The following is a 22576-nucleotide window of genomic DNA, read 5'->3' as shown; positions in this document are numbered from 1 at the left end:
GTGCTGTGCGGTATGGGCGGTATGTGTCAAGACCAGAAGCTTTCTCTAATCTGAAACGTATCTGAAACGTGCGGCGACGGGCTTGCCATATTAGAAGTACCTAAAGCGTAAGATCTGAATGATATACATAACATGTTCGCCAGGAACTATGCTCAATTCAGATTGCCGTCAAGAAGTTGCCGATGGTCTTGAAATAGTACTCCCTATCTTCGTAGAACGGAATGTGGCTTTTCTGAAACTTGACCCACTTGACCTTCGGTATCTTCTCAATGAAAGGCTTGACCACAAAATCCTGTGCCCCCTCCTCATGACCGTTGCAAACGAGTGTCGGACAAGAAATTCTGTCAAGACGATCGGTAACATCCCAGGTGATCAACGACCCCGTGAGGTTGAACTCTGAAGTTCCGAACCTAATCGTGATTAGGGTGAGTACACACTGATAAGCCGTTAGCTGCACGTTGACGTACATCGTGGTATACACAGTGGGATTCTCATCCATATCCGCGAAAGATTGATCAAGCTCCGCAGGCCAAGGGATCACTTGACAGGTGTACCTGTTATAGAACTCCTTCATTCCTCGTTGATACTCTTCTGACGAGGTCGTCCCGTCCCTCTCGTGCCTTCTCAACATCTCTCTGAATTCCTCCGGGAATTTGTTCAACCAATGGTGCATGCTCTGTTCCCAGAGCTTCAGTGATGGTGCAGCATTAGCGATGATGAGGCGGTGAAGACCAGGGTGTTGCCGCGCTGATGCGTAATCGGCTGCTAACATGCCTCCCCAAGAATGGCCCAAAAGATCAAAATCGTCTTTGATTTTGAGGTATGCGAGGAGGTTATCAAGCTCGTTTATGAACAGCTCTGGCGTCCAGAAGTCGGCGCCCTTGTCGGTGATGTGTGTAGACCTCCCGGTGCCTAACTGGTCGTAGAAAACCACAGGAATATTATATGTCGTGAAGATCTCTGCATGCGACTGCATGTACACGTGCGACATGCCTGGGCCGCCGTGAAGAGTGACGAGAGGTCGAATGCCAGATGTTAGGTCTCCGATGACCTTGTACCAGGTCTGGTAAGTCTCTTTTCCGACTTGGAAATCGACAGTTCCTATGACTTCAGTCATGACATACGGATATTTGTATGAAGGCGAGGATAAGGCGGTCAGTCAAGTGGATTCAAGTTGGTTTTATGGGCTGATGAAAGTCACCCACATGAGTTTCTGGCATGGGAACTTGTCGAGGGCATGAAGCACATGTCCTCAATCTGGTAAACCAACTTGAGATTATTCCCATGTGACCGTTATCGAGATAGCGGAAGACAAGTAACAGAAAGCTCCATCGAAATCAAAGGCCAGGACCCATAAAAATGAACGCCATCAGTCTACCCTCAAAAAATCGCCGATAGTCTTGAAATAATATTCCTTATCCTCGAAGAATGCAATGTGACTCTTTGCAAACCTGACCCACTTAACGTTGGGTATTTTCTCGATGAAAGGAGCAATCACATAGTCCTGGGCAGCTTCTTCGGTCCCATTCGTGACGAGTGTAGGGCATGTAATGCGATGGAGACGGTCAATCACAGACCAAGTTGTCAATGAACCCGTCCTGAGGAACTGTTCGGATCCCAGCCTGAGTTTCAGGATTCAGTTCAATGTCCTTCGAAAGACATCGGAGAACTTACATGGCATTCGAAACGGTAGGATCTTCTGCGGCGGAAGCGAACGTGGCAATCAGCTCTTCGGGCCAGGGTATTGTCTGGCACATGTGCTTATTCATAAAAACTTGGATGGCTGCCTGGTATTCTGGTGATAAGAATGTGCCTTCTCTCTCATGTTTCAACACCATCTCCTTGAACTCCGCCGGGAAAGCTTCCAGACGTCCCAGCATACTCTCCTCCAATAATTTCCATGATGGTGGAGAGCTCGATATGACTAGACGATGAAGTCCGGGAGGTTGACGCTGGATGACATAGTCAGCAGCCAGCATCCCTCCCCATGAGTGCCCTAGAAGGTCAAAGTCTCTTTCGATACCGAGCTGCGTGAGAAGGCTATCGAGTTGATCCATGAATAATTCTGGAGTCCAGAATTCAGCAGGTTTGTCACGAAGATTGTGGAAAGACGAGAGCTAGAACGAGTCTCAGTCACGATCAAAGGGACTGGTATTCAATGTAGTATACGAACCTAGAACGAGTCTAATGTATATAGTGAGTATAATGAAAACAAGGGTGAGGAAAACATGATACACACCTCAGTCACGATCAAAGGGACTGAGGTGCGTTGGCGCGTGTTCATAGTCTTATATAGAGTTAGAATACGGCGAAAAACGGAAAGAGAAAATGAGTAAGGTACTACTAATGTCTTGCATTTATATATGTCAGGACGTCGTGACGTCCTGGACGCCCTGGTGGTTAGGCGTACTCTTGACACTCCCACTCGCCAGACCACGCAGGGTAGTCTGACGGAGACCCATCTCTTCTCGGTGACGATTCACAGCTGGACGAGGTAGCGCTTTAGTGAGGCTATCAGCGAGCATTTCCGAAGTCGACTTGTACTCAAGTCTGATCTGATTCGACTCGACGAGACTGCGGACGAGGTGATAGTGTACGCGAATATGCTTCGCCTTGTCGTGAAACTTGGGGTTCTTCGAGAGGGCGAGGCTAGCTTGATTGTCACCATAGAGAAGGGGGGGGTCGTATAGATCGGGATCAACGCGGAAGTCGTGGAGTAGTTGGATAAGGTATAGCGCTTCTCGCGAAGCGTTTGAGAGTCCAATGTATTCCGCTTCTGTTGTCGATGTCGCAACGACAGACTGCTTCTGTGCCTTCCAACTGACTGGACCACCAAATAGCTGATATACATACGCACTCGTCGACTTGCTGTCATCACGATCTGCGGCGTAGTCAGAGTCTGAGTGACCAATTAGCCCGTCATCAGTGAGACCAAACACGAGTGTCAGATCCGTCGTGCCACGTATGTATCTGAGTAAATGCTTGAGCTGGCGATGGTGATCAACGCTGGGATTCTCCATGTAGCGTGATAGGGAAGAGACGGCGAAGGCGATGTCGGGACGCGTGGTACGCATCGCATAGTTAAGCTCCCCGATAGTACGACGGTACGGGATGGACGCGATAGCGGTTGCTTCGTCATCAGTGGGACTTCGCGTCGCTTTCTGGAGCACGATACCTGGGGACATGGGAGTACTGACGGGGTTACATTGGGACATTCCCGCGTTTTCAAGGATCTTCTCCAGGTAGGTCTTTTGACTAACCGATAGAAGTCGTTTCTCGCGATCGCGGGTGATATGCATCCCAAGGAAATGTCTAGCGGGGCCTAAGTCTGCAAGGTCGAAACGCTGGTTGAGTCGTGCCTTGAAACTGTTCAGGAAGTCGCGGGAGTTCGATGCGGAGAGCATGTCGTCGACGTATACAACGAGCCAGATGATCTTGTCTCCTTCATGAAGGACGTATAAGCTGTGATCAGCCTCGCTTCGAACAAACTTGAAACCCTCCTTTCTCAGATACTCGTCGAGGGTCTGGTTCCACTCATATCCTGCCTGCTTCAACCCATATAGCGCCTTCTCCAACTTCCATACCCAATCCGGATGCTCTGGATCCTCGAAGCCGGCTGGTTGTTTGAGGTATATATCCTCCTTGAGTTCAGCATTGAGGAAAGCCGTACGTACATCCATTTGATCCAGTTCGAGGTCGAATTTTGCCGCGAGTGCGAGGAGGATTCGAACGGTGTCGTACTTGGCGACGGATGCGAAAGTCTCTGTGTAGTCGACCCCCTCAACCTGAGTGTAGCCCTGCGCAACGAACCGGGCCTTGTGCCGTGTGATGTTGCCATCCTCGTCTGATTTCACTGAGAATACCCACCTGGATCCAATGGCCTTCCTTCCTGCTGGGAGGGGCATCAGACGGTGAGTCTTCAAGTCGCGCATGGATTGTAGCTCAGACTTGCAGGCGTCTGACCATAACGGCCACTCAGGTAGGGAACGAGCTGCGCTGATCGACTTTGGGATGACGGGTGGTGTAGGAGGCGAAGGCGAAGGTGCGTCTGTTGTATGCATGGCGGATTCATGAGGTGGAGATGGGTCTGGTAGGACTGGGACATGTGTCCAGCGCTCAGCTACAGGAACCCGCTTGGTGGGTATGGCCGTGTCACTAGGTCCACTTGGAGCGGTATAGCCAGGCTGAGTAGGTTGGCGTGGACGTGTGCTTCGACGTGGAGCTGGAACAGGAGCTGGTGCGTTGTGGGAATGATGGGACTCGACTGGAGTGTCTTGGGATGTGTGGGACTCGACTGAAGCGTCCTGGGATGTATGGGACTCGACTGGTGGGTTAACATCACCTCCCACTGACACCGGTGGCACAGGAGGTGCAGCAGGGGTCACAGATGGTGGCTCACCAGATGAAGGAGTACCTCCCACTGAAGGATGGACACCTGGGACGCCTCCCACTGGAGGACTGGAGTCTGCATCAGGGACAAGCGGACCCAGAGGTGATAAGGTGGGGTCCCCATAGAAGACGGCCTCGTCAAATTGGACATGGCGGGACCGAACGACACGCTTCGCAGATGGGTCCCAAAGGATGTAACCAGCGTTACGGACATGCCCCAGGAGGAAGCACCGGCGGGAAACGAACTCGTATTTACGACGGGTGTCGTCTGGGACGTGAGAGTAGGCAAGGCACCCAAAAGGGCGAAGGTAGCTGACGTCAGGTTTGCGGCCATAGAAGGCCTCAAATGGAGTGCGACCATCCAGAGCTGAGGAGGGGAGGACATTCTTGATGTGTGCGGAGTTCAGGATTGCCCAGCCCCAGAAGGAACGCGGGAATCCACTCTGATGGTGGCAGCTGAGGGCACGAGTGACGATGGTCTGGTGGCCGCGTTCAGCTACGCCATTCTGCTGGGGCGTGTAGGGCATGGTGACTTCATGCTCAATGCCCCGCTCCGCTAGATACTGAATGAAATCCCTCGATACATATTCTCCACCGTTGTCGCTACGAAGGCGTTTGATGCGTCCACCGGACTGAGTCTCCATCCACGGCACGAACTTCTTGAAGAGCTCGAAGACTTCTGACTTCGCACGCATAAGGTATACGAGTGAGTAGCGTGTGTAGTCGTCAGTAAATACGACGAAGTACGAGTCGCCGGTGGAAGCTGCGATGCTGACGGGTCCCCAGACGTCCGAGTGCACAAGTTCTGCAGGTGCCGAGGCTCGTCGTGCAACAGAAGGGAAGGGGGACCGTCTGTGCTTACCCATAAGGCAAGAGACACAGTGGATCAGGTCAGCATCACCACTGGAGTCATGCAGCGTCGAGGGGGGGAGAGTTAGTCCATCAACGTGTTCACTCGCTTTGAGAACCGTTGAGAATCCAGCGTGCCCCAAACGACGATGCCACGTTTGTAGAGATAAGGCAGTGGAGGGCGACCGTACGAGCATGGCGGATGCAGTGGGTGCGCTCGTGACGTACTGCGCATCGAGTAAGTATAGCCCGTTGCATGAGTGAACGTGTGCGAGCGGTTGCCCGTGTCCATCATCAGTACGAAGCATGCCTCCTTTGGAGGAAGAGATGAACGAGATGCGCTCAGATGCGAGGCATGATACTGACACAAGGGTGCACCGCAGGTCAGGAACGTGAAGGAAGTGAAAATCCCGACTCGTCGAGGATTGCTCATATTGTAAGGCGAGCCGTACAACTCCCCAGCCAGGGGCTAGGACTTCATGGTTGTCGGCGAGTCTCACACGGATAGGATTGTTGAGCTTCGTGTAGTGAGCAAAACGTGACATATCAGGCTCCATATGGGCCGTGGACGCGGAGTCTACATGAATAGAGCCTACAGGCATAGTGAGGGAGGATGAGATATTGGCAGTGTGCTCTCTTAAGGTGAGAAAGTAGGGGGATTGTGGTATAGCGTTGGGTGAAGTAGCAGCGTTCGCGTCAGGTTGGTCTGCCAATGGAGATTCCGTGTTAGCGGCGACAGCGGTAGGGGACGAACGTGGTGCTGACTTCTTCTCATCCTTAGCAAGGCGTGCACGACACTGTGCCCAAACGTGGCCAGCTTTCTGGCAATGGCCACACTTAGGCCTCCAACCTACGATCCATCCGTCTCCTTTCGACTCGTCGAAGCCCTTGGGAGGGACACGATCACTAGTCTTAGGAGGGGCGCTGGTCCCTCGATGTCCAGAGAGCATAGCGACGTGCTCTGGTGCACTATTGTTCCCTGCACGATGCAGCTCCTGGGTCTTCAACCGATTCACGATGTCGTTGAAGTCCAGTGAGGCGTCGCTATTAACGAGCGTTTGGCGAAGAGGGTCGTAATAGTCGGGGAGGGCTCGGAGTAGGATGTGCACGAAGATGGCGTCCGGAATTCTGTACTCTTCCTTCGTAGTAGTGGCGCTAGATGTAGTAGAAGGTGGAGAAGCTGAGGATGTGGATGGTGCGACTGAGAGCGCTGCGAGGTCCGATTTCAGGACGATGAGCGTCTGTAATGTCTCCGCAATGGACGTGCTGTCGTGCGCCTTTGGGATCGTGAATAGACGATCGAGGTATTGGTTGAATCGAATGGCTTTCTGGGGGAGATATTTCTTCTCCAGAGCGACCCAAGCAAGGTGTGGATTGTCGATGTCACGTAGATAGACGAAGTCCTGCGCGTCGATGGCAGTGGAGAGAGCACTGAGGGAGAGAAGCCGACGTTGTTTGTACAGCTTCACCTGCTCATCGTGTTTCTCCTTGCGGATGATGTTTTGGTCGGAATCTGTGAGTTGAGCTGGTGGGGACGGTTCTACTTCGTCTCCACTGACGTAGGACCATAGTCCAATACCGCCAGCCCACATCTTGAAACCTGTCGCCCATTGGGAATAATTAGAGCCGTCGAGAGTAAGTTTCTCGTGTGGATACTTCTCGGTCTTCGGGAGAGAATCCGACGATGTCATAGTGATCGACAGTTAGGGGTGACACTTCGATATTGGTTTGAATCCCGGAAGGAAGCGTGATGGGTGAACGGATGTTCGAGAGGTGCTAACGCGAGAGATGGTGTAATGCCGCTGTCCTTTCAGGCAGGGCTCATAACCTGTGGAAAGACGAGAGCTAGAACGAGTCTCAGTCACGATCAAAGGGACTGGTATTCAATGTAGTATACGAACCTAGAACGAGTCTAATGTATATAGTGAGTATAATGAAAACAAGGGTGAGGAAAACATGATACACACCTCAGTCACGATCAAAGGGACTGAGGTGCGTTGGCGCGTGTTCATAGTCTTATATAGAGTTAGAATACGGCGAAAAACGGAAAGAGAAAATGAGTAAGGTACTACTAATGTCTTGCATTTATATATGTCAGGACGTCGTGACGTCCTGGACGCCCTGGTGGTTAGGCGTACTCTTGACAAAGATGAGTAGATTTTCCGATGCCGAGCTGGTCATAGAAGATGACTGGGATGCCATAGAGAGAATAAATCTCGGTGTGCGATATCATATAGATATGAGACATCCCGGGACCTCCATGAAGCGTAACGAGTGGCCGTTTGCCCGACTTGAGGTCACCAACAATGTTGTACCAGGTTTGGTACGTCTCGTTACCGACTTTGAAGTCAACAGTGCCCGTGCTGCTATTCATCAGTGGGGTAGGTGGCATCTGCGATTAACAGTAGGTGAGATCTTGTAAGTAGTAAAGACTGTCATTCCTTAACCGTTACGCTAAAAGGCAGTGATGATGAAAACTCACGCTTTCATCAGTCACAGCTAGGCTGCGGCGTGCTGCAATTACTAGTGCTGACACTAGCTTACTTGCTCAAAAATGGGCAGCGTGATAATGCTGCGCAGGCGTAGTGAATGCGCACTTACTGTTAATATTTGTGAGCACCGCAGCAGTGGATCATCGCGGCATGCCAGTTACCGCAGCAGTCGCAGCAGAGGCGCAGCATTTTACCTACATGGTAGCATATCAGTATCCTTCAGTGAACATGCGGAAGCAAAAAGCCATTTACTCTGGAAAGATGGCCCGGGACTCCGGCCTAGATCAAGTTTGGTTGTGGAGATAATCGATAAGGTCTCCCTTCCAGTAACACTGTGGATCCACTGATCAACTCGCCACTAAAATCATCTCATACTGCCGCCTTTGCTAGAATATGAGTGCTGACACGAATAACGCCCCTGCGGCTCAGGAACTGGTCATGATACATTCGTACGATCCAGAGCGGGACACTACTTTCCAAGCACTGGCATCTTCCAGTGTATACCGCAAAGGGCGTCAGAACAAAATTCTCCTAAAATGTACGCAGTGTCAAACAGCAATGGAGAAACCTCGACACTGCGCAAAGGTAAGTAGTGGTCAAACAGCACCCGAATACTGATGCGGGCATTCATGGAATGTCGCAAATCGCTTTTAGTGTAAGAGTGTGTTGTATTGTTCAAAAGAGGTAGGCTTTGCGATTGGGATGATCCTGCAAGTCTGAATCGCTGACGGCGTGTGTAGTGCCAAAAGCAACACTGGTGAGAGTACTGCCTACGATCGACACAGATCGGGACCGTCTTACTCTAGATCGCGCATGCCATGATAGGCCCACCCACAAACTGGGATGTAACGAAGTCGAACAATCCTCCTCGAGGGGGGCACTCTTCAAACTCATCCGAACGCTCGGTGTGAATCCGCTGATCATGATGTACCTCAAAGTTGCCATTGTCCTCGAATGTGGCCTACTCCGCAATCCCCGTGTTGGATTCGAGGTGCCTTTCGTGGCACATGTTGATATTGGCCTTGAGCCGAGTGATGTTTTTGACTTCATGGGATTGTATTTTGATGGAAATTGGGCTGCTGGAGAGAAACTTCAAGGGATGGCGCAAGTCAACGCCATAACTCCGTGGCACCCGGGTATGAAGGGCGCGGACCCGCTCACACCGCAGCGACAACTCCAATGGCGTGAGGCTCGGATAAAGCATAATACAGGGCGGTTCGCCAAAGATCCTGTTGGGCTGCTAGATCTCACCTGTGTAGGACTCTCGAGCACCGCCATAAGCTTTGAGTGTCACATCAACTCTGTTGTCCTTGAGATGGCGAGGGAACGTGAGCCCTTCGAACGTACCTGTCCCCTCACGGGCACTCGATTCCAGCAACCCTTTAGCGCTATGAGATGTCTAGAGTAGGTTCATATTCCCTGGGTTTGAGTGGGGCCCTTTTAACCACGTTGCATAGGTATATCAACATGCATATTCGGGCGGATATGCAGAACAAGTTGCATTTACGGACAGAGATGACAGAGCAAGACAAGGAGGTGATTCGTGCCGCAGGTCGCAACGAGGACACAGATCCTGCGCGTACTCTCAGACAGAAGATGGAAAGAGAACTCATGTATTCTAGTGTGGTTCGACACACCCGAGGCATTCCAGAGCGAGCAAGGTGGGCTCCGTGGCAAACAAACCCTTACTCTGTTGCTGACTAAGCTACGGCAAGGGCCGGCAGACCCGAAGTGCGTATTTCCTGCCCTTGTGGGTTTTTGGGCTGTAAGGGCCTTGCAGCCCCACTGCCTCAGCCTAACCTTCATGTTTGCACAGTCAGATGTGAGTACACATCCCTGGTGATTTCTCATTTTTGTTGAGTCTTGTTCCAAGAGAAGGAAGGGAAAAAAAACTTTCACAAGTCCACATCAGTGGTTCAAATTCAGTCCTCCGCCCGTGACTCTTCGAGTTAGCCTTGTACTATGCTGTATCAGCTGGATCTGCTGAAATTCTACATGTTGAAGATGTTTGTAGTTCTCTTCTTAGAGTCTTATGCACGTCTCTTGACCGTGGAAATGCTTGAGCGATAATCAGTCCATACCGTCGGGCCAGAAGAATGAAGGAGCTGTTGAATTTTTTTTGGCTCGCTCGTGTAGCGACGTTTTATTGGACGGGTTTCAAGCTGAGCTGTGGCTCCGGGAGCAAGCATTGCGCTAACTTCTCTCACAAGTAACAAGTGTGCGCAAGCAACCCCGAATTCATATAACATCATTGATGGGGGGCAGCACAACTTCAAGTACGCTGCATATATACTTGGTCATCGCATCGCTTGCTGTGGAGCTAATGTGACGAACACGAGAAACACCGCCAGCAGTATGTACCCTGCAATTCGTCATGTCAACAACCTCATTTCCTTGCCTTCCGTAGTGACATCTGACTATGATGTTTCCCTTATTTTATAGCACGTACGTATTAATATTGCTAACAATGTTCTTGCCAGCCACGCTCGCTCTCACTACAGTGCCAGAAATCACTGCCGCAACAACTGAGCTGCCGATCACACTTGCGAGAACAATTTCCGGCTCTATCACGGCGCTTATAAGCTTTCGCTCGACATTAGTGGAGTTTTGGCCGCTGAACTTGACATGGTTGTTGCATTCACTATATAGTTTGGAAATTGATGGTTTGGGCATCACTAGGATCTTCCCCGCGGACGCTAATAAATACATAATGTCAGATTGACAGGGGTGCTAAGCGCTAATGGGCGGTGCGAGGTGACATAAAAACAGTTCGTTTCATCACCCTGTCGCTGTCGAATGACGGACATCCAGAAGGCTACTATGGGTAGAGGCAACGGGATGCGCCGGACATGCACTCTCCACGAACTTATCTAGACTTCGGATCAAATTCGCCTGGGATCTTGGAGGCGGACTCGTGCTGCGGTGCGGGCAACGACATACGGTGAGTATGTAAATTTTTGAAACCCTCCAGGTAACACATGCGATCGACTGGGAATTATATTGGCCTATATAGCTATTGGAGCCAAGCTCCTGATTCAAAAATTTTAACGTGAATTTTGAACGACGTCTGGCAGGATTGTGACAGTCGGATGCGTTCCTCGCAGGTCGCAAGAGGCAACTACAATAAATCAAATAATTGACTGACACCGGCGATCAACAATTTCATAACCCCCATATGCCTGCTTACTAATCAGCGCTAGCAACGACTTCAGCACTCGTGTGAACCTTAAAAACATGCCTGCACCCTTGCCAGAAAGTTTTACTGAGCCTGAAATTTGAATCCGACCGAGCATCGGATGATTCTGGGCTCCCACTCAAACATGTTTAATCAAATTTAAATTTAAAGTGTGGTTTTCGTAGAAAAACAATGCCGATGTAACTTGCATCCTCCATCCCTGGTTTGCTTCCTTTCCTTTTCGAAAACAAGGCGTCCAGATCATAGAGCCCCGAATTGCAGCAGCCTTTCATTACAAGCTTGCTCGACTGCAACAGGATTCAAATTTGGTACATCGTAAGATCTTGTCTCATCCCTTGCCTCACTGATCCATCAAGGACAGATCTGCCCGACACAATACCAGAATAAACGCGTCTTTTATCTATTGAATCATGATAAATCGGAATGTGGTCGTGGACAGCTCAACCACAGAGAAGTATTTGCGAGTAGCATCCATTTCCATCGCATTTTACGAGTGAGTCGTTTCTTTGTTGCAGCCCCGTGCTTGTCAAGGTATTTTGACTGATTACGTTCAGTTATATCATCACACTCCCTGCAGAATGGCGTTTTTATCGAAGCCAACCGTCTATTTTTCATATAAGGTACACATACGCGAGCACTCACGTACCACTGTTGACTGAGCTTGATTTCCATCAGTCTTTCCTGCATCTTATTCATTCTCATTCGGTATGTTTTGTGCTCGTTCCGATAAGGTATCTTTTCGCTCACATTTAATGCAGCTATGTTAGTATCGTGGCTATAGCAGTCAGTAATTACGGATACTTCTCCACCGGCTTTACCCAAGAAACGTGTCAAAAATATTATTTTATGACGCCAATCTTCAAAGGTCTGTCCTATTGGTGCCCAACGTTCAACCACCAATACTATATTGACCACGCTGCAGCCGCACAAACTATGATATCACAGGTCATCCTAGGTGTCAGGTGTGTCTTGTCGATTTTTGTGTGGGTTACGAACTGCAGACTTAAACGCCGTGTAGGACATACAATATCGCAAGGAGAGATAGGCGCATAGGAATTGCCCTATTGATCCTATACATATTCTTAGTTTCGGTGAGCTATTATCACACAGATATGCCATTACCTCTCTTGAACGTTGTAGGTGGAGTGGTTCACCGATATCTTTGACCGGACCCGTAAGTTCTGGTTACATTTTAATCTTGGGTTTGCATTGACCTTTAGCACTAACAGCTGTTGTTATTAATGTAAGTCGCGTCCCTCATAATGAACATCTCACGTAAACAGCATCCTGTTGTAGGGAAAGTAAGTAGTTCCTTTACCAATGTTGCGGGCTGTTCGTCTGACGTCTTCAATAACCATAGTTGCACCCCAGCAAATGCTGGCAAAGTATTGTCAACTTGGTTTTTCTACCTCTCTGCGATGTTGTATGACATCGTGATGGTGACCATTTCTACCGCGCACCTACTGCATTATAATCCGATGAGCAACAGGTGCGCATATTCCCTCCTCCGTCTTTGGGGTCGCTAAACCATTGATATTAGAGTAGAACGGCTGATACGGGTGTAAGTCCCTTACCACTGGCAGTCCATGCGCGACGCTCATCGTACTTAGTCTGATCTATGACGGCATTGGATATTTCATCGTGTTGACAGGCAAGTGCCCTCTGCTTTTGACGAGCACCCTCCTAACATTCCCTCAGCGTCGAACGTATTGAACCTCATCCTTTATCACACAACCAGTTTCGATACGCAGGTGTGTGGACTTAATGACTAATACACCATGGACACTTAGTGCGATTCTTTCTGCTCGTGCCTTTTATTAGTCGGCAGGGTAAGTTTTGCATCGTCTAGCGTCAGGAGATTCAGACTGCTCAGAATGCATCATCAGGGCATCGGTTGGTTACGCTGTAACATGGATCATGAGCCAGCGGATCCTCATCCACATACGAGGTGCGTGCACCACTCCAGAGCTTGGCTGTTATTCCGCTGACGCTTGTGATGTTTGCTGATTCTGTTTCTCCTGCTCACCTCGCGCCCACAAAGAAATGAAAGAGCCAGAGGCACGATGCTTGGAAAATGTGGTCATCGCGCGTCCTACAGTCACTGCGCAGAAGAAAACGTCCGGTCTCCGCTCATACTTCGAGTCTAAAACCCATTCTAAAAGCCCTAAAAGCTCCAAAAATCCCATCGATGCAGAGCTTACGCCAACATCTCCTCGCAACGGCGACATGGAACTCGGTGTACGTGTATGTGTGGAGCGCTCAGTGGTGGTAGACTACATGGACGGATCTGAGCGTTCGAGTTGGGAGACACCAGCGGAAAAATGAATCCGAGGCACTGGTGCCTACAAGCGATATTATACCATATTATGTATATATTATAAGCCCTGTGCAGTGCTTTAGAAATATCAGGGATTCTTAAGATACTCAGATTGGCATTGACTCGGTGCTCAAACCTGCAGGAAAGCGCGCGTAGAATTGCATCGCGCCCATTGGTATATGCAGTTTCTACCGCGTTCCCGATCTGTATGTTACGTGGCAGGAGCGTCAAGAGATTACGGATAGAATGAAAGTTCCGATCTGCCATATTGGTGCCAACGACAGCGCCGATCTGGACTCGGAGTCCTGAATGGTAGCTCCACAGTTCTGCTGCGCCGGCAAAAATCAGGAGCCAAAGTTCTTTTGCCCCCTGCACTATTCGCGTCGTGACAGTACTACCAGATCATATCTGGTGTTTGCGGATTCTGCCATCAGCACGTTGCAGGGAAGTTCACAGCGTGTGATTCAGAACTTCAGAACGTTTCTACAGAGAAAAAGATGATCGGGATGTGCACCTGATGCAGAAAAATCTCTGGGTAGTGCTTGGTGTCTCCCTCGGATGAACAATAAAAAAAACTGATGAAGAATGATCATGGTCGTTGGTCGCGAAGTTCATCCTGCGGTGTCGTTGAGTCTTTATGTAATGATGCGCTAAGCCGAAAAAGAGTTTTACGCGTCACGGTGCAGGTCATGTGATCGCATCTGGAGTGACCACAACCAACGACGTGGACCTGACATTTCGTATTGAGTGCCGCGGTAGTATGACTCCTCCGGTGCTGAAATGTCCCCTTTAGCAGATCTCCCGGAACTGAACTACAGCCAAGGCGTCCTTGATTGTTAAAAATACGGTTCCATCCAGATCGACTTCACCGGCGAAGTCGCCTGTAAAGTGTTCTATCGATGCATGGGAGTTTGCAGAACCATTTACTGCGATTAGTCTATCAAAACGGCGACTCTAGAAGCAATGTGTCGCTCAAACTATGCTATGTCTGTTTCTCTCCAACCCCCAGCCGGTAAAGAATGGCTCAAGGTGCCGCAGGACTTCCATAATGGCAAATCCATAACCCCTAGTTCGACCAATCAGGCCGCTGACAGCAGGCACAGACACCCTATCTACATACCCTGGGGCTAAAGAATTTGAGGAATACGTCTGGTAATGGGGTGGAAAACTCGTAAGTCGTGATATTCAATGGAACCATCAAGGAGGTTCTGTCCAAGTACTCCGCAACGCCGTTACAGTTTACCCCCGCAACTACTGGCCTGGCTAATAGTATGCTTTAGTAGATGGCGAGATCTTGCGGGCATAGAGACAGGCCTATTGATCTGGTCGGTGAGTGCGTCTGCGCATCCCTGCGAATGTGTAAATCGGGTGAATAAATCATCATCATAGATCAAAGTTCGCCGACATGTACCAGAAGGACCAGCAGAGCGCGTCCGGCACATCATTTGAGGCCTTCGACAAAATTATGTCACGGGTGTGGCATCTGTTTCGTGATGCAAGAACATCCAGATTGCTTAGCTGCCTCCTATAAATTTCCTGTGTATAAAAGCCAGCGTACTTTGGCTAGTTTTTCATTCAGAAATCACAATCAATTTTCAACCATGAAATTCACTTCACTCACCACTATCATCTGTGCCGCTGCTATGGCTGGCGTAGCCATCGCATCCGATGAGGGGGTGACACCCTTGAACTTTCCCTGCTCAACAACTGGTGAGTACTTTTGTGGCCTACGTGCAGACTTGGATCGCATGCTTATGGCTATCGGGTGCAGTGGGATGCTCAAATATGAAAGGATTCAACCACGGCAACGATTTCGGGTTTTACTGTCTCAATAACAAAATCTACAAGTATACGGCATGCTTGAACGGAACTAAATGTCACATCACCAGCGGGACCATGTTCAAATGTTCATGAGCGCTGAGCCTTGACGCCCGCTCGACTGCACAGTGTCTGAGTGAGCCTATTCTTTTCGTTGTCTCCCGAGTCCGAGTGTTGATATACTTGCTTTCCCCGGCGCATAGAACTATGAGTGCGATACGTGCAGGAGGGCGTAATGGAGTGCTGATGGCATGAAGCTGTGGAGTTTATCGAATCCGGTCATGATGGAGATAGGATTTGTGACAACTTTTGTATGGTAAAATTGAGCTCAAATATGTTTTCCTGAGTTTCCACGCACTCTGGAATTAGACCCGTTTTCGAAAACATACAGAAGCTACTAAACAAATGCTTTCTCTGAGTTTCCACGCACTCTGGAATTAGACCGTGTCCTGAGAGAAATGGTGCGTAAGGATCAGACTACACGCGATGCTTTGTCCGTTTTTTTTTTTCATTCCAAAATCTGGATGTTACCAGTAAAGAATGGCTCGAGATGGTGCAGGACTTACAATAAATCCATGTCCTCTAGTTCAACCAAGAATCCAGCCAGCAGCGCACTCGTCCGACCACCCAGTCCAGGTGTACCAGTTACTTCCACTATAGTCCACCGCCCAGTCCTGACTCTCGTGCGAAAATCGACAGTGCAGAAATTCTCGCACTATGTTCCAGGCGAGTCAAACGTGAAGTAGGGGGCCTCGTAAAATGAGGGAGCTTGTTCGGAGAGAGCTGGAGCACGGGATTAGCTTCAGATCAGTAGTGCTCATCTTGCCATCTTACCCTGTCATTGCGATGCCTTCTCCACTCGTCCGCCCGAACCACTACTATGCGTGTTGACACTGCACATACGTAGAATGATCGAAGGCATGGCACTACTAGTCTGGTACGCACCTCATATGTATATCAACTCAATACGAAAGAATTTAAGCCGTTCAACTGCGTGACTTGAGCGGCATATAAGCATATTTTATGTGTACCCTATTTGAGCGTTTATCTTTCTGCCTGTTAAAACTAGCAGCAGTCTTTTGACGGAATGAAAGTGTATTTTCCCGCGGAGGTGAGCCGATTCCAAAGGATGGTTCGCAATGTACCAGGGTCATGGGGCAGTGACTGGAGTCCATGCTCGTAGTCAGTTGTCGTAGTGTATGCTGTAGTCGGTCCTCAACAGATAGAACCGCCTCCTCCTCCTGCCTTAGAGGTTTGGTCTTGCCCGTGCACGCTCCAGCGAGGGTCGGTAATGGAGTATTGATGGTGTTTAACCTCCCCGTGTACCCGAGGCCCAGTCCAAGTCGGATCCAGTGTCGTCTCTACATAGTCTGCCCTAGCCAGACGATATAGAAGGAAGACAGTCGTTCCTTCTTGATTGTCTCTACAGGGAGCAAATCAGATGCAAGCGTAGTTCGGCATGAAGCTACAATGCTTCAGACAACCGGCTGTTTTTGGTTTTGCGTCAGATGAATCGATGATCATCGGGTGGGACTGAGGGCCACACGCCACGAGTAAATAAGTATGAAAAAAGGAAGAAGTACGGAATGGGTGGCTGTGCTTCTTTTTCTCTCTCTTGTTGCGCTTTCACTCTCATTGTAATTATAAAGACTGATCTACCACAGCTGATTGTCTTCCAGGTCGCATTCACGTCTGCTGCATTCAGCGAATCCGACTCATACTCTCGCAAATCTGTTTCTGGTGTTTCCATAATCCTCCTTCCCCCCATGGCATCATCAACTCATACATAATTGTTCAGCTTTCTCTGTGTGCATTGTTTTCACCGTTTTGCATTGCCTTGTGTTATAAACTCGATTCTACATTTTGCCTTGGTGTGCTAAATGAGTCGTACCACTCAGTTCAGGAGAAGCAAATATCACAGGACGCTCAGTCTCGTACACCGTTGGCGTGCCACTTTCGCTGATGAGTCTGACCTCCGCATTCCCCACCCACAGGTTCTCCCGCTAATTCTAATCGGTGATATTTCGTCTCAGCGCTTAGTCTAATCGTACCAGCGTCTATTGTGCTGAACAGCCCTCAACAACATGATCCAAATACACGTGTAGCCACCACCGAACCCCAAACCTCTTCTCCTCTCAGCTGAACTCCATCTGCAGTTCGCGTATCCCTACCCCCGTCTTCTCCTACCGCTCATTTTGCCCACCACTAAGCCCAGCCTCCATCCTCATCGTTTTGCTTCATCGTTCCATCATGCCCGATAGCGCAGAAAGCCAATCTATTAAACTTGAAAGTAGGTCACTCCGTATCACCTTCGTATCTCTTTTGTGATCCTCTCGCTCTATCTACAGTCATTGGCGGAAAAAATCTTCAAGTCCCCTCCTTGCGCATGCCTGCAGGCATTTACGTGTCCATCAATGTCGACTCAAGGAGACGCTGGAAATCAGCCATCAGCGTCTTATCATTTGACGAATCCGTAGTGTGGGGAGATACCATGACCCTGTAAAGTCCATAGAAACTTTCGGACGCGATTCAAGACTGATTTTCGGTTTATAGATCATCACACGAGTCACCTGCGTTATCAGTGGAGATCAGAGCATCTTACGAGGTCGACCGAACGCTTGGCAATGGCGAAGTCATCGGAAAACTTCAAACATCGTGGAATGAGTTGCTCGATCATGGAGATGAACCATTCGGTGAGTAACCTACTTCTCATTCATGCGTATGTACTCACATCCCGTAGAACTGTCCTTCCCACCCGTTCTCGGTGTCACTCCTTCGCTCACGCTGAAGGCCGCTGTTGTACACGCTTGCGACAATCAGGACAGCGCACTATTTGACGTGGGTGACGCTAGCCTCTGCGGTTAGCTTTTGCTGACGGAATGTCAACTGTAGTCCCTCGTAGACTGCGAGATTGCTCGAGAGACAGATGCGGGCCACGCACGATATGCCGAATACATGACCACCAAGGCAGTCTCTCACCTGAACGACGCTTTACAACATTTTCAGTTGGTTCTGGACCGCTGTCCGGTCGACCATCCTGACCACGCAGCGGCTCTCACCAACCTCGCGTGGGCCCGCCTGCAAGGCTACATTCAAAACGATCTGCAAGACATCGATACCACTTCCCTATTCCGTGAAGCCCTTGCGTTGCGTCCGCAGGGCCATCCCGACCACATATCATCTCTCTTTCATCTCATTTTCTCCTTGAACTCGCGCTACATCAAGGAGCGCACCGCCGTGTTCATTCACGAATCCCTGCAGCTGTGCTGCAAGCTACTGCCGCTCTGTCCAGAGGGCACCTACCTTCGTAGCATGCGCGTAGACGGTACGGTCGATTATGTGATTGTGGAATGCGTCAGTCTTCCGATTGATGCATCTGACGAAGGCATCCACCTTCGACGAGTCCTGCTCGAGCTTCTCCCCCTGGGCCAGAAATACCGTCCCTTGACCCTCGACGGGCTTGCACAGTCACTCTTAACACGGTTTCAACAACGGGGCAGCATTGATGATCTAGAAGAGAGCATACAACTTCGTCGTGAAGCCGTTTCTCTGTGCCCCGAGGGACATTCTGACCATGGTGAATACCTGAACAACTTGGCCCTCTCACTCCAATTCCGCTTTGATCACCAAGGCAAATCTCATGACCTCGACGAGGTCATCTCCATGTACGAAGAAGCGCTGCGCCTGAGTCCTGTTGGGCACACATTTCGTGATTTACCATTGGGCAACCTAGGGAGCGCCCTCCACACCCGTTTCAACAAACACGGTGACGTTGATGACATCAACCGAGCTGTCAGCCTCTATCGCGAGGCACTGTCGTTGCGCCCACCTGGGCATCCACGTCGTGACACCACGCTTAACAACCTTGCCCTCGCGCTCCAAGAGAGATATGACGAATTGCATGTCATCGAGGATCTTAACGAGGCCATTGATCTGTATCGCGAATCCCTTCTGGTCATACGGCTTGATAATCCAGAGCGCCATAAACAACTTTACAATTTGGGCTCGGCGCTCTGCTCTCGTTTCATGCTAACTCCGAAGGATATCGATGTCGAGGAGGCTATTCGACTCTGCCAAGAGTCGTTGGTGGTTTTGCCACAACTCCACCCTGACAGGCACTACTCATACTTCATTCTACATGGCGCATATATATCTCGTTACCAGGTTCAGCACAATCCTGCTGATTTGTCACTCGCAATGGAGAACTTCCGGCTGGCATCCCGACACCCTACTCAAGGATTTCCGAACCGTCTCATTGAGGCATATTATTGGACTGTCGCAGCGGAGCAGCATGGTGATGGATCCGCACTTGAGGCTTACTCAACATTTTTCGAGCTTCTGGATGCTCATTTGGGAAACGATCATCAACCACCTCGCGCCGCGAAGCTGCCGCTGCCTTCCACTATGCAAGATCACTACCTGTAGACGCAGCATCGTGTGCCATCCGCAGTGACAATCTCCGGCGTGCAATCGAACTTGTGGAGCAGGGACGTGGCCAACAGTGGTCATTGGCCTCTCGTCTCAAGTCTCGAGTCGAAGACCTCGAATCGGGGCATCCACATCTAGCCCGCAATTTTTTGGAGCTGAGCAAGCGCGTTTCCGACGCCGCTCAGGGTTCTGCAACCATCACCGACAGACCTGCAGCTGAAGTAGCAGAAACAAAGTACAGGAAAATTACGACGCAATGGGAAGCCGTGGTAGCTGAAATCCGTAATCTTCAAGGTTTCTCGCGGTTCCTACTTCCACTTTCATACGAAGACTTGCAAGCAGCAGCACGCAATGGACCGGTCATCATCCTCATTGCCAGCCAATACTCGTGCAACGCCATTGTTGTCCCGACCTCAGGAGAGCCCCACCATATTCCCTTGTCGTCTGTCACTCTCTTAGATCTGGAGAATCTCAAGGGTCGCTTCGCCAGAGCGATACAGCTAGCATCTCGCATGGGCCTAACGGAGTCGAGGTCGGACCTAATAGTCCTATTGCGAATAGTATGGGACAATATCATGCTACCCATCGTCAACGTACTTGAGCATGTCCTCGAATTAAAGCGAGGGTCGCGAATCTGGCTGTGTCCAACTGCAGCTTTCACTTCTATTCCTCTCCACGCAGCTCATCCGTTTCAAATGAAGGCGGATCGCTCTGGGAAGGAGCCATGCCTGGAGGATCTCTACATATGTTCTTACACGCCGACACTTTCGGCGCTGATCAGATCTAGGCAGATGATGAAGAAACGTCGTGTACCTCCATCCTTTGTGGCGGTTGGACAAGGTCAACCGAGTGGAGGGAATGGCAAGGAGCTCTTAGCTGTCGATAGCGAGCTCGAGCTTGTCAATAAGCTCGTCCCCGCGACGGCCAATCGTTCCACTGTTTCTGGCGAAGCAGCCACTCGAGCAGGTGCACTTGAAGCCCTGGAACAGAACACCTGGGTGCATCTCGCATGTCACGGCAAACAGGACCACAAACAGCCTTACGATTCTCATTTCGTCATGAAGGACGCACCTCTCACGCTGCTCGACATCATGGAGAAAGACATTCCGCATGCTGAATTCGCGTTCTTATCAGCGTCCCATACCGCCGTCGGCGACAGGGAGACGCCTGACGAAGTCATCCATCTCGCAGCTGGACTTCAGTTTTCAGGGTTCAAGAGCGTCATTGGCACGCTGTGGGAGGTTGACGATGCTGTCGCCAAACACGTCGTTGAAGCGTTCTACGAGAACATGGTCAAGGATGTGGAGGATGGCGGGTTCATGGACTGTACGAAGGCGGCTTGGGCACTGAACCGTGCTACTCACGCTGTGAAAACGAAAGTGCCGCTCGAGCAGAGATTGGTTTTTATTCATATTGGTGTGTAGTACTATTGTATTGCTTTCGTCTGGTAAGGAGTTACGAGTCGTTGATCATGGATTCTCTACCATACCTGTGTACATGAAGTTATTTCTCGCGGTGTAGTCATCTCGATTTCGCATCTACCTGTCTCTCACGCTTTAGCAGAGTTATTCATTCAAGTCTCGATGTAAATTGTGCGGCATCGTCTTCTATTCGAGTGCGAGTAGACTCGTTACCTTCCAATTCGTCTTTAAAGTCTTCTGGACCTCCACTAAAGCACCCCCAGTGCAACAACGTCCGGATAGAAGCACGGTTGATGCACTGAGCGCTCGTGCCCGCAGGAATACTTCACCCATCAAAGTTGGCGGCCTTGTCAATGCTTCACGTGCGTCTGCTACTGTGCTTATATCCACTGCATTGTGATGTATGTAGCTCATATAGATGGTGACTGAACGGAGGCGACAGGAGACTCGTGATGTACAGAGCAAGGCGTCAGCCTAGGGTAAATGCAGCAGATCTCTCTTGCATAAGGTGCTAAGGTGCGTCGGGGAATTCAACTAATAAGGAAAGAAAAAAATGTGGGCTCATCGAGAGCGGCACTGCTGAGTTACTAGCAGCAAAGATATCATAGAGGCCCCGAAAGTGCTCCCAACGATTCCTCCGAAACTCCCGCTGTCCTCCGAACAAAATCAAAGTTCAACACGTTTGTCTGAGTCAGTTTCCAGTAGAACTCGTGCAGAATTCAAAAGGGCGCACATTATGTTCTATGCGTGCCTAACCTGATACAAGTCAGCAGATACAGAGCAGGAAGAAATACTCGCCTGTCAACAGCCCTTCGAGTTAAACATGATTCTATCTCTTTAATCGACAGAACAGCTGCTGAGCCCCGCGCTGTCTCACTTGAACCTACCTCACTGACAGCCGTTCCCTCCTTGTCCTATGCAATTCCATGAGCGACGGTGATCATAGAACATCTTGTTAGCAATGCGAGGCTCATTCAATAAATACAGACCTTGTAGCCACTGACACACCCCAAACGTCAATCCGCGGATACGAGTTAAAATGGGGATAAGCGGGAGGATCCATGTGAAGGACAATGAGTATCGGGCAATTGCTCACTTCAACTTGAGCCAATTCACAAGGGAAAAATTTGCCATGGCACTAGTACTATCAGCTCGATTGTACTCATACATAATCAAATATTCAGCTTTCTCTGTGTCCATTGTTTTCACCGTTTTGTGTTTTCACTGCCCATGTCATCAACCTCGTTGTGCAGTGAAAGTCCGAGTCGCAATGAAGATGATCGCCAGTTCCCACTCACCTCATAGATGACCCTGACGACCGTGCCACTTTCGCTGATGAGCCTGTCTAGTCTAATCATACACGTCTATCGCGCCGAATGGCCCTCAAAGTTGACAACAACAACATGGAAATACATATGTGGCCAATGGCCATCACCTATACCCTCAACCTCTTCTCTCCCTCTCAAACTCCATTTACACATATCCCTACCCCCGTCTTCTCCTACCGCTCATTCCACCCACCACTAAGCCCAGCCTCCATCGTCGGTTTGCTTCATCGTTCCATCATGCCCGGTAGCGCAGAAAGCCAATCTATTAGACTTGAAAGTAGGTCACTCCGTATCACCTTGGAATCTCTTTTGTGATGCTCTCGCTCTATCTACAGTCA

The 22576-nt window shown here is 49.8% G+C and overlaps 8 protein-coding genes across 8 annotated transcripts; 4 read left to right on the top strand and 4 right to left on the bottom strand.

Moving 5' to 3' along the window:
• Window positions 1-105: 105 nt before the first annotated feature.
• DEU56DRAFT_73736 (proline-specific peptidase) lies at window positions 106-1266 on the bottom strand. Its single transcript, XM_041348580.1, has 2 exons — window positions 468-1266; window positions 106-410 (listed from the first exon to the last, which is right to left on the bottom strand). The coding sequence occupies exons 1-2, from the start codon at window positions 1115-1117 to the stop codon at window positions 158-160; spliced, it is 903 nt and encodes a 300-aa protein (XP_041203264.1). The 5' UTR covers window positions 1118-1266; the 3' UTR covers window positions 106-157.
• Window positions 1244-2177, bottom strand: DEU56DRAFT_73747 (Alpha/Beta hydrolase protein). The gene is made up of 2 exons (XM_041348586.1): window positions 1675-2177; window positions 1244-1622 (listed from the first exon to the last, which is right to left on the bottom strand). Exons 1-2 carry the CDS (start codon window positions 2055-2057, stop codon window positions 1370-1372), a joined length of 636 nt encoding a protein of 211 aa, XP_041203263.1. The 5' UTR covers window positions 2058-2177; the 3' UTR covers window positions 1244-1369.
• A 4890-nt stretch (window positions 2178-7067) lies between these two features.
• Window positions 7068-7764, bottom strand: DEU56DRAFT_73715 (uncharacterized protein). The gene is made up of 2 exons (XM_041348568.1): window positions 7721-7764; window positions 7068-7630 (listed from the first exon to the last, which is right to left on the bottom strand). The coding sequence occupies exon 2, from the start codon at window positions 7628-7630 to the stop codon at window positions 7367-7369; it is 264 nt and encodes an 87-aa protein (XP_041203262.1). The 5' UTR covers window positions 7721-7764; the 3' UTR covers window positions 7068-7366.
• A 296-nt stretch (window positions 7765-8060) lies between these two features.
• DEU56DRAFT_73672 (uncharacterized protein) lies at window positions 8061-9675 on the top strand. The gene is made up of 6 exons (XM_041348530.1): window positions 8061-8315; window positions 8385-8414; window positions 8471-8487; window positions 8556-9134; window positions 9188-9391; window positions 9446-9675. The coding sequence occupies exons 1-6, from the start codon at window positions 8124-8126 to the stop codon at window positions 9588-9590; spliced, it is 1167 nt and encodes a 388-aa protein (XP_041203261.1). The 5' UTR covers window positions 8061-8123; the 3' UTR covers window positions 9591-9675.
• DEU56DRAFT_831969 (uncharacterized protein) lies at window positions 9453-10393 on the bottom strand. Its single transcript, XM_041354574.1, has 2 exons — window positions 10232-10393; window positions 9453-10175 (listed from the first exon to the last, which is right to left on the bottom strand). Exon 2 carries the CDS (start codon window positions 9980-9982, stop codon window positions 9761-9763), a length of 222 nt encoding a protein of 73 aa, XP_041203260.1. The 5' UTR covers window positions 9983-10175; window positions 10232-10393; the 3' UTR covers window positions 9453-9760.
• A 771-nt stretch (window positions 10394-11164) lies between these two features.
• DEU56DRAFT_73583 (uncharacterized protein) lies at window positions 11165-13402 on the top strand. The gene is made up of 18 exons (XM_041348477.1): window positions 11165-11241; window positions 11309-11419; window positions 11481-11546; window positions 11602-11631; window positions 11685-11791; window positions 11849-11888; window positions 11945-12017; window positions 12067-12100; window positions 12156-12169; window positions 12223-12227; window positions 12287-12415; window positions 12467-12487; window positions 12537-12577; window positions 12625-12677; window positions 12748-12755; window positions 12813-12874; window positions 12968-13043; window positions 13098-13402. Exons 2-18 carry the CDS (start codon window positions 11337-11339, stop codon window positions 13249-13251), a joined length of 996 nt encoding a protein of 331 aa, XP_041203259.1. The 5' UTR covers window positions 11165-11241; window positions 11309-11336; the 3' UTR covers window positions 13252-13402.
• Window positions 13403-17311: 3909 nt separating this feature from the next.
• On the top strand, window positions 17312-20913 carry DEU56DRAFT_917787 (CHAT domain-containing protein; the record flags this gene model as incomplete). Its single annotated transcript, XM_041358039.1, has 6 exons — window positions 17312-17351; window positions 17410-17560; window positions 17615-17754; window positions 17802-17899; window positions 17954-19355; window positions 19397-20913. The coding sequence occupies 6 exons, from the start codon at window positions 17312-17314 to the stop codon at window positions 20911-20913; spliced, it is 3348 nt and encodes a 1115-aa protein (XP_041203258.1).
• Window positions 20914-22113: 1200 nt separating this feature from the next.
• DEU56DRAFT_831930 (uncharacterized protein) lies at window positions 22114-22456 on the top strand. The gene has a single exon (XM_041354573.1). The coding sequence runs from the start codon at window positions 22216-22218 to the stop codon at window positions 22435-22437; it is 222 nt and encodes a 73-aa protein (XP_041203257.1). The 5' UTR covers window positions 22114-22215; the 3' UTR covers window positions 22438-22456.
• The last annotated feature ends 120 nt before the right edge of the window (window positions 22457-22576 follow it).

Source organism: Suillus clintonianus (assembly GCF_016758775.1).
Source record: "Suillus clintonianus strain FC179 chromosome Unknown DEU56scaffold_116, whole genome shotgun sequence".
NCBI lineage: Eukaryota > Fungi > Basidiomycota > Agaricomycetes > Boletales > Suillaceae > Suillus > Suillus clintonianus.
Note: the sequence above shows the minus strand (reverse complement) of the source record. Positions and strands in the feature narration are given on the sequence as shown.

Bases quoted from the DNA above. Each gene is read 5' to 3' on its own strand.
- DEU56DRAFT_831969 (XM_041354574.1), bottom strand. From the start codon at position 9,982: ATGATGTTATATGAATTCGGGGTTGCTTGCGCACACTTGTTACTTGTG.
- DEU56DRAFT_73672 (XM_041348530.1), top strand. From the start codon at position 8,124: ATGAGTGCTGACACGAATAACGCCCCTGCGGCTCAGGAACTGGTCATG. The intron at 9,135-9,187 runs GTAGGTTCATAT...CACGTTGCATAG, and splicing joins AGCGCTATGAGATGTCTAGA to GTATATCAACATGCATATTC. The intron at 9,392-9,445 runs GTGGGCTCCGTG...AGCTACGGCAAG, and splicing joins GGCATTCCAGAGCGAGCAAG to GGCCGGCAGACCCGAAGTGC.
- DEU56DRAFT_73736 (XM_041348580.1), bottom strand. From the start codon at position 1,117: ATGACTGAAGTCATAGGAACTGTCGATTTCCAAGTCGGAAAAGAGACT. The intron at 411-467 runs GTACGTCAACGT...AATCACGATTAG, and splicing joins CCCACTGTGTATACCACGAT to GTTCGGAACTTCAGAGTTCA.
- DEU56DRAFT_73583 (XM_041348477.1), top strand. From the start codon at position 11,337: ATGATAAATCGGAATGTGGTCGTGGACAGCTCAACCACAGAGAAGTAT. The intron at 12,018-12,066 runs GTGAGCTATTAT...TGAACGTTGTAG, and splicing joins TATACATATTCTTAGTTTCG to GTGGAGTGGTTCACCGATAT. The intron at 12,488-12,536 runs GTAAGTCCCTTA...CATCGTACTTAG, and splicing joins GTAGAACGGCTGATACGGGT to TCTGATCTATGACGGCATTG.
- DEU56DRAFT_73747 (XM_041348586.1), bottom strand. From the start codon at position 2,057: ATGGATCAACTCGATAGCCTTCTCACGCAGCTCGGTATCGAAAGAGAC. The intron at 1,623-1,674 runs GTAAGTTCTCCG...CCTGAAACTCAG, and splicing joins CCTACCGTTTCGAATGCCAT to GCTGGGATCCGAACAGTTCC.
- DEU56DRAFT_831930 (XM_041354573.1), top strand. From the start codon at position 22,216: ATGACCCTGACGACCGTGCCACTTTCGCTGATGAGCCTGTCTAGTCTA.
- DEU56DRAFT_73715 (XM_041348568.1), bottom strand. From the start codon at position 7,630: ATGCCACCTACCCCACTGATGAATAGCAGCACGGGCACTGTTGACTTC.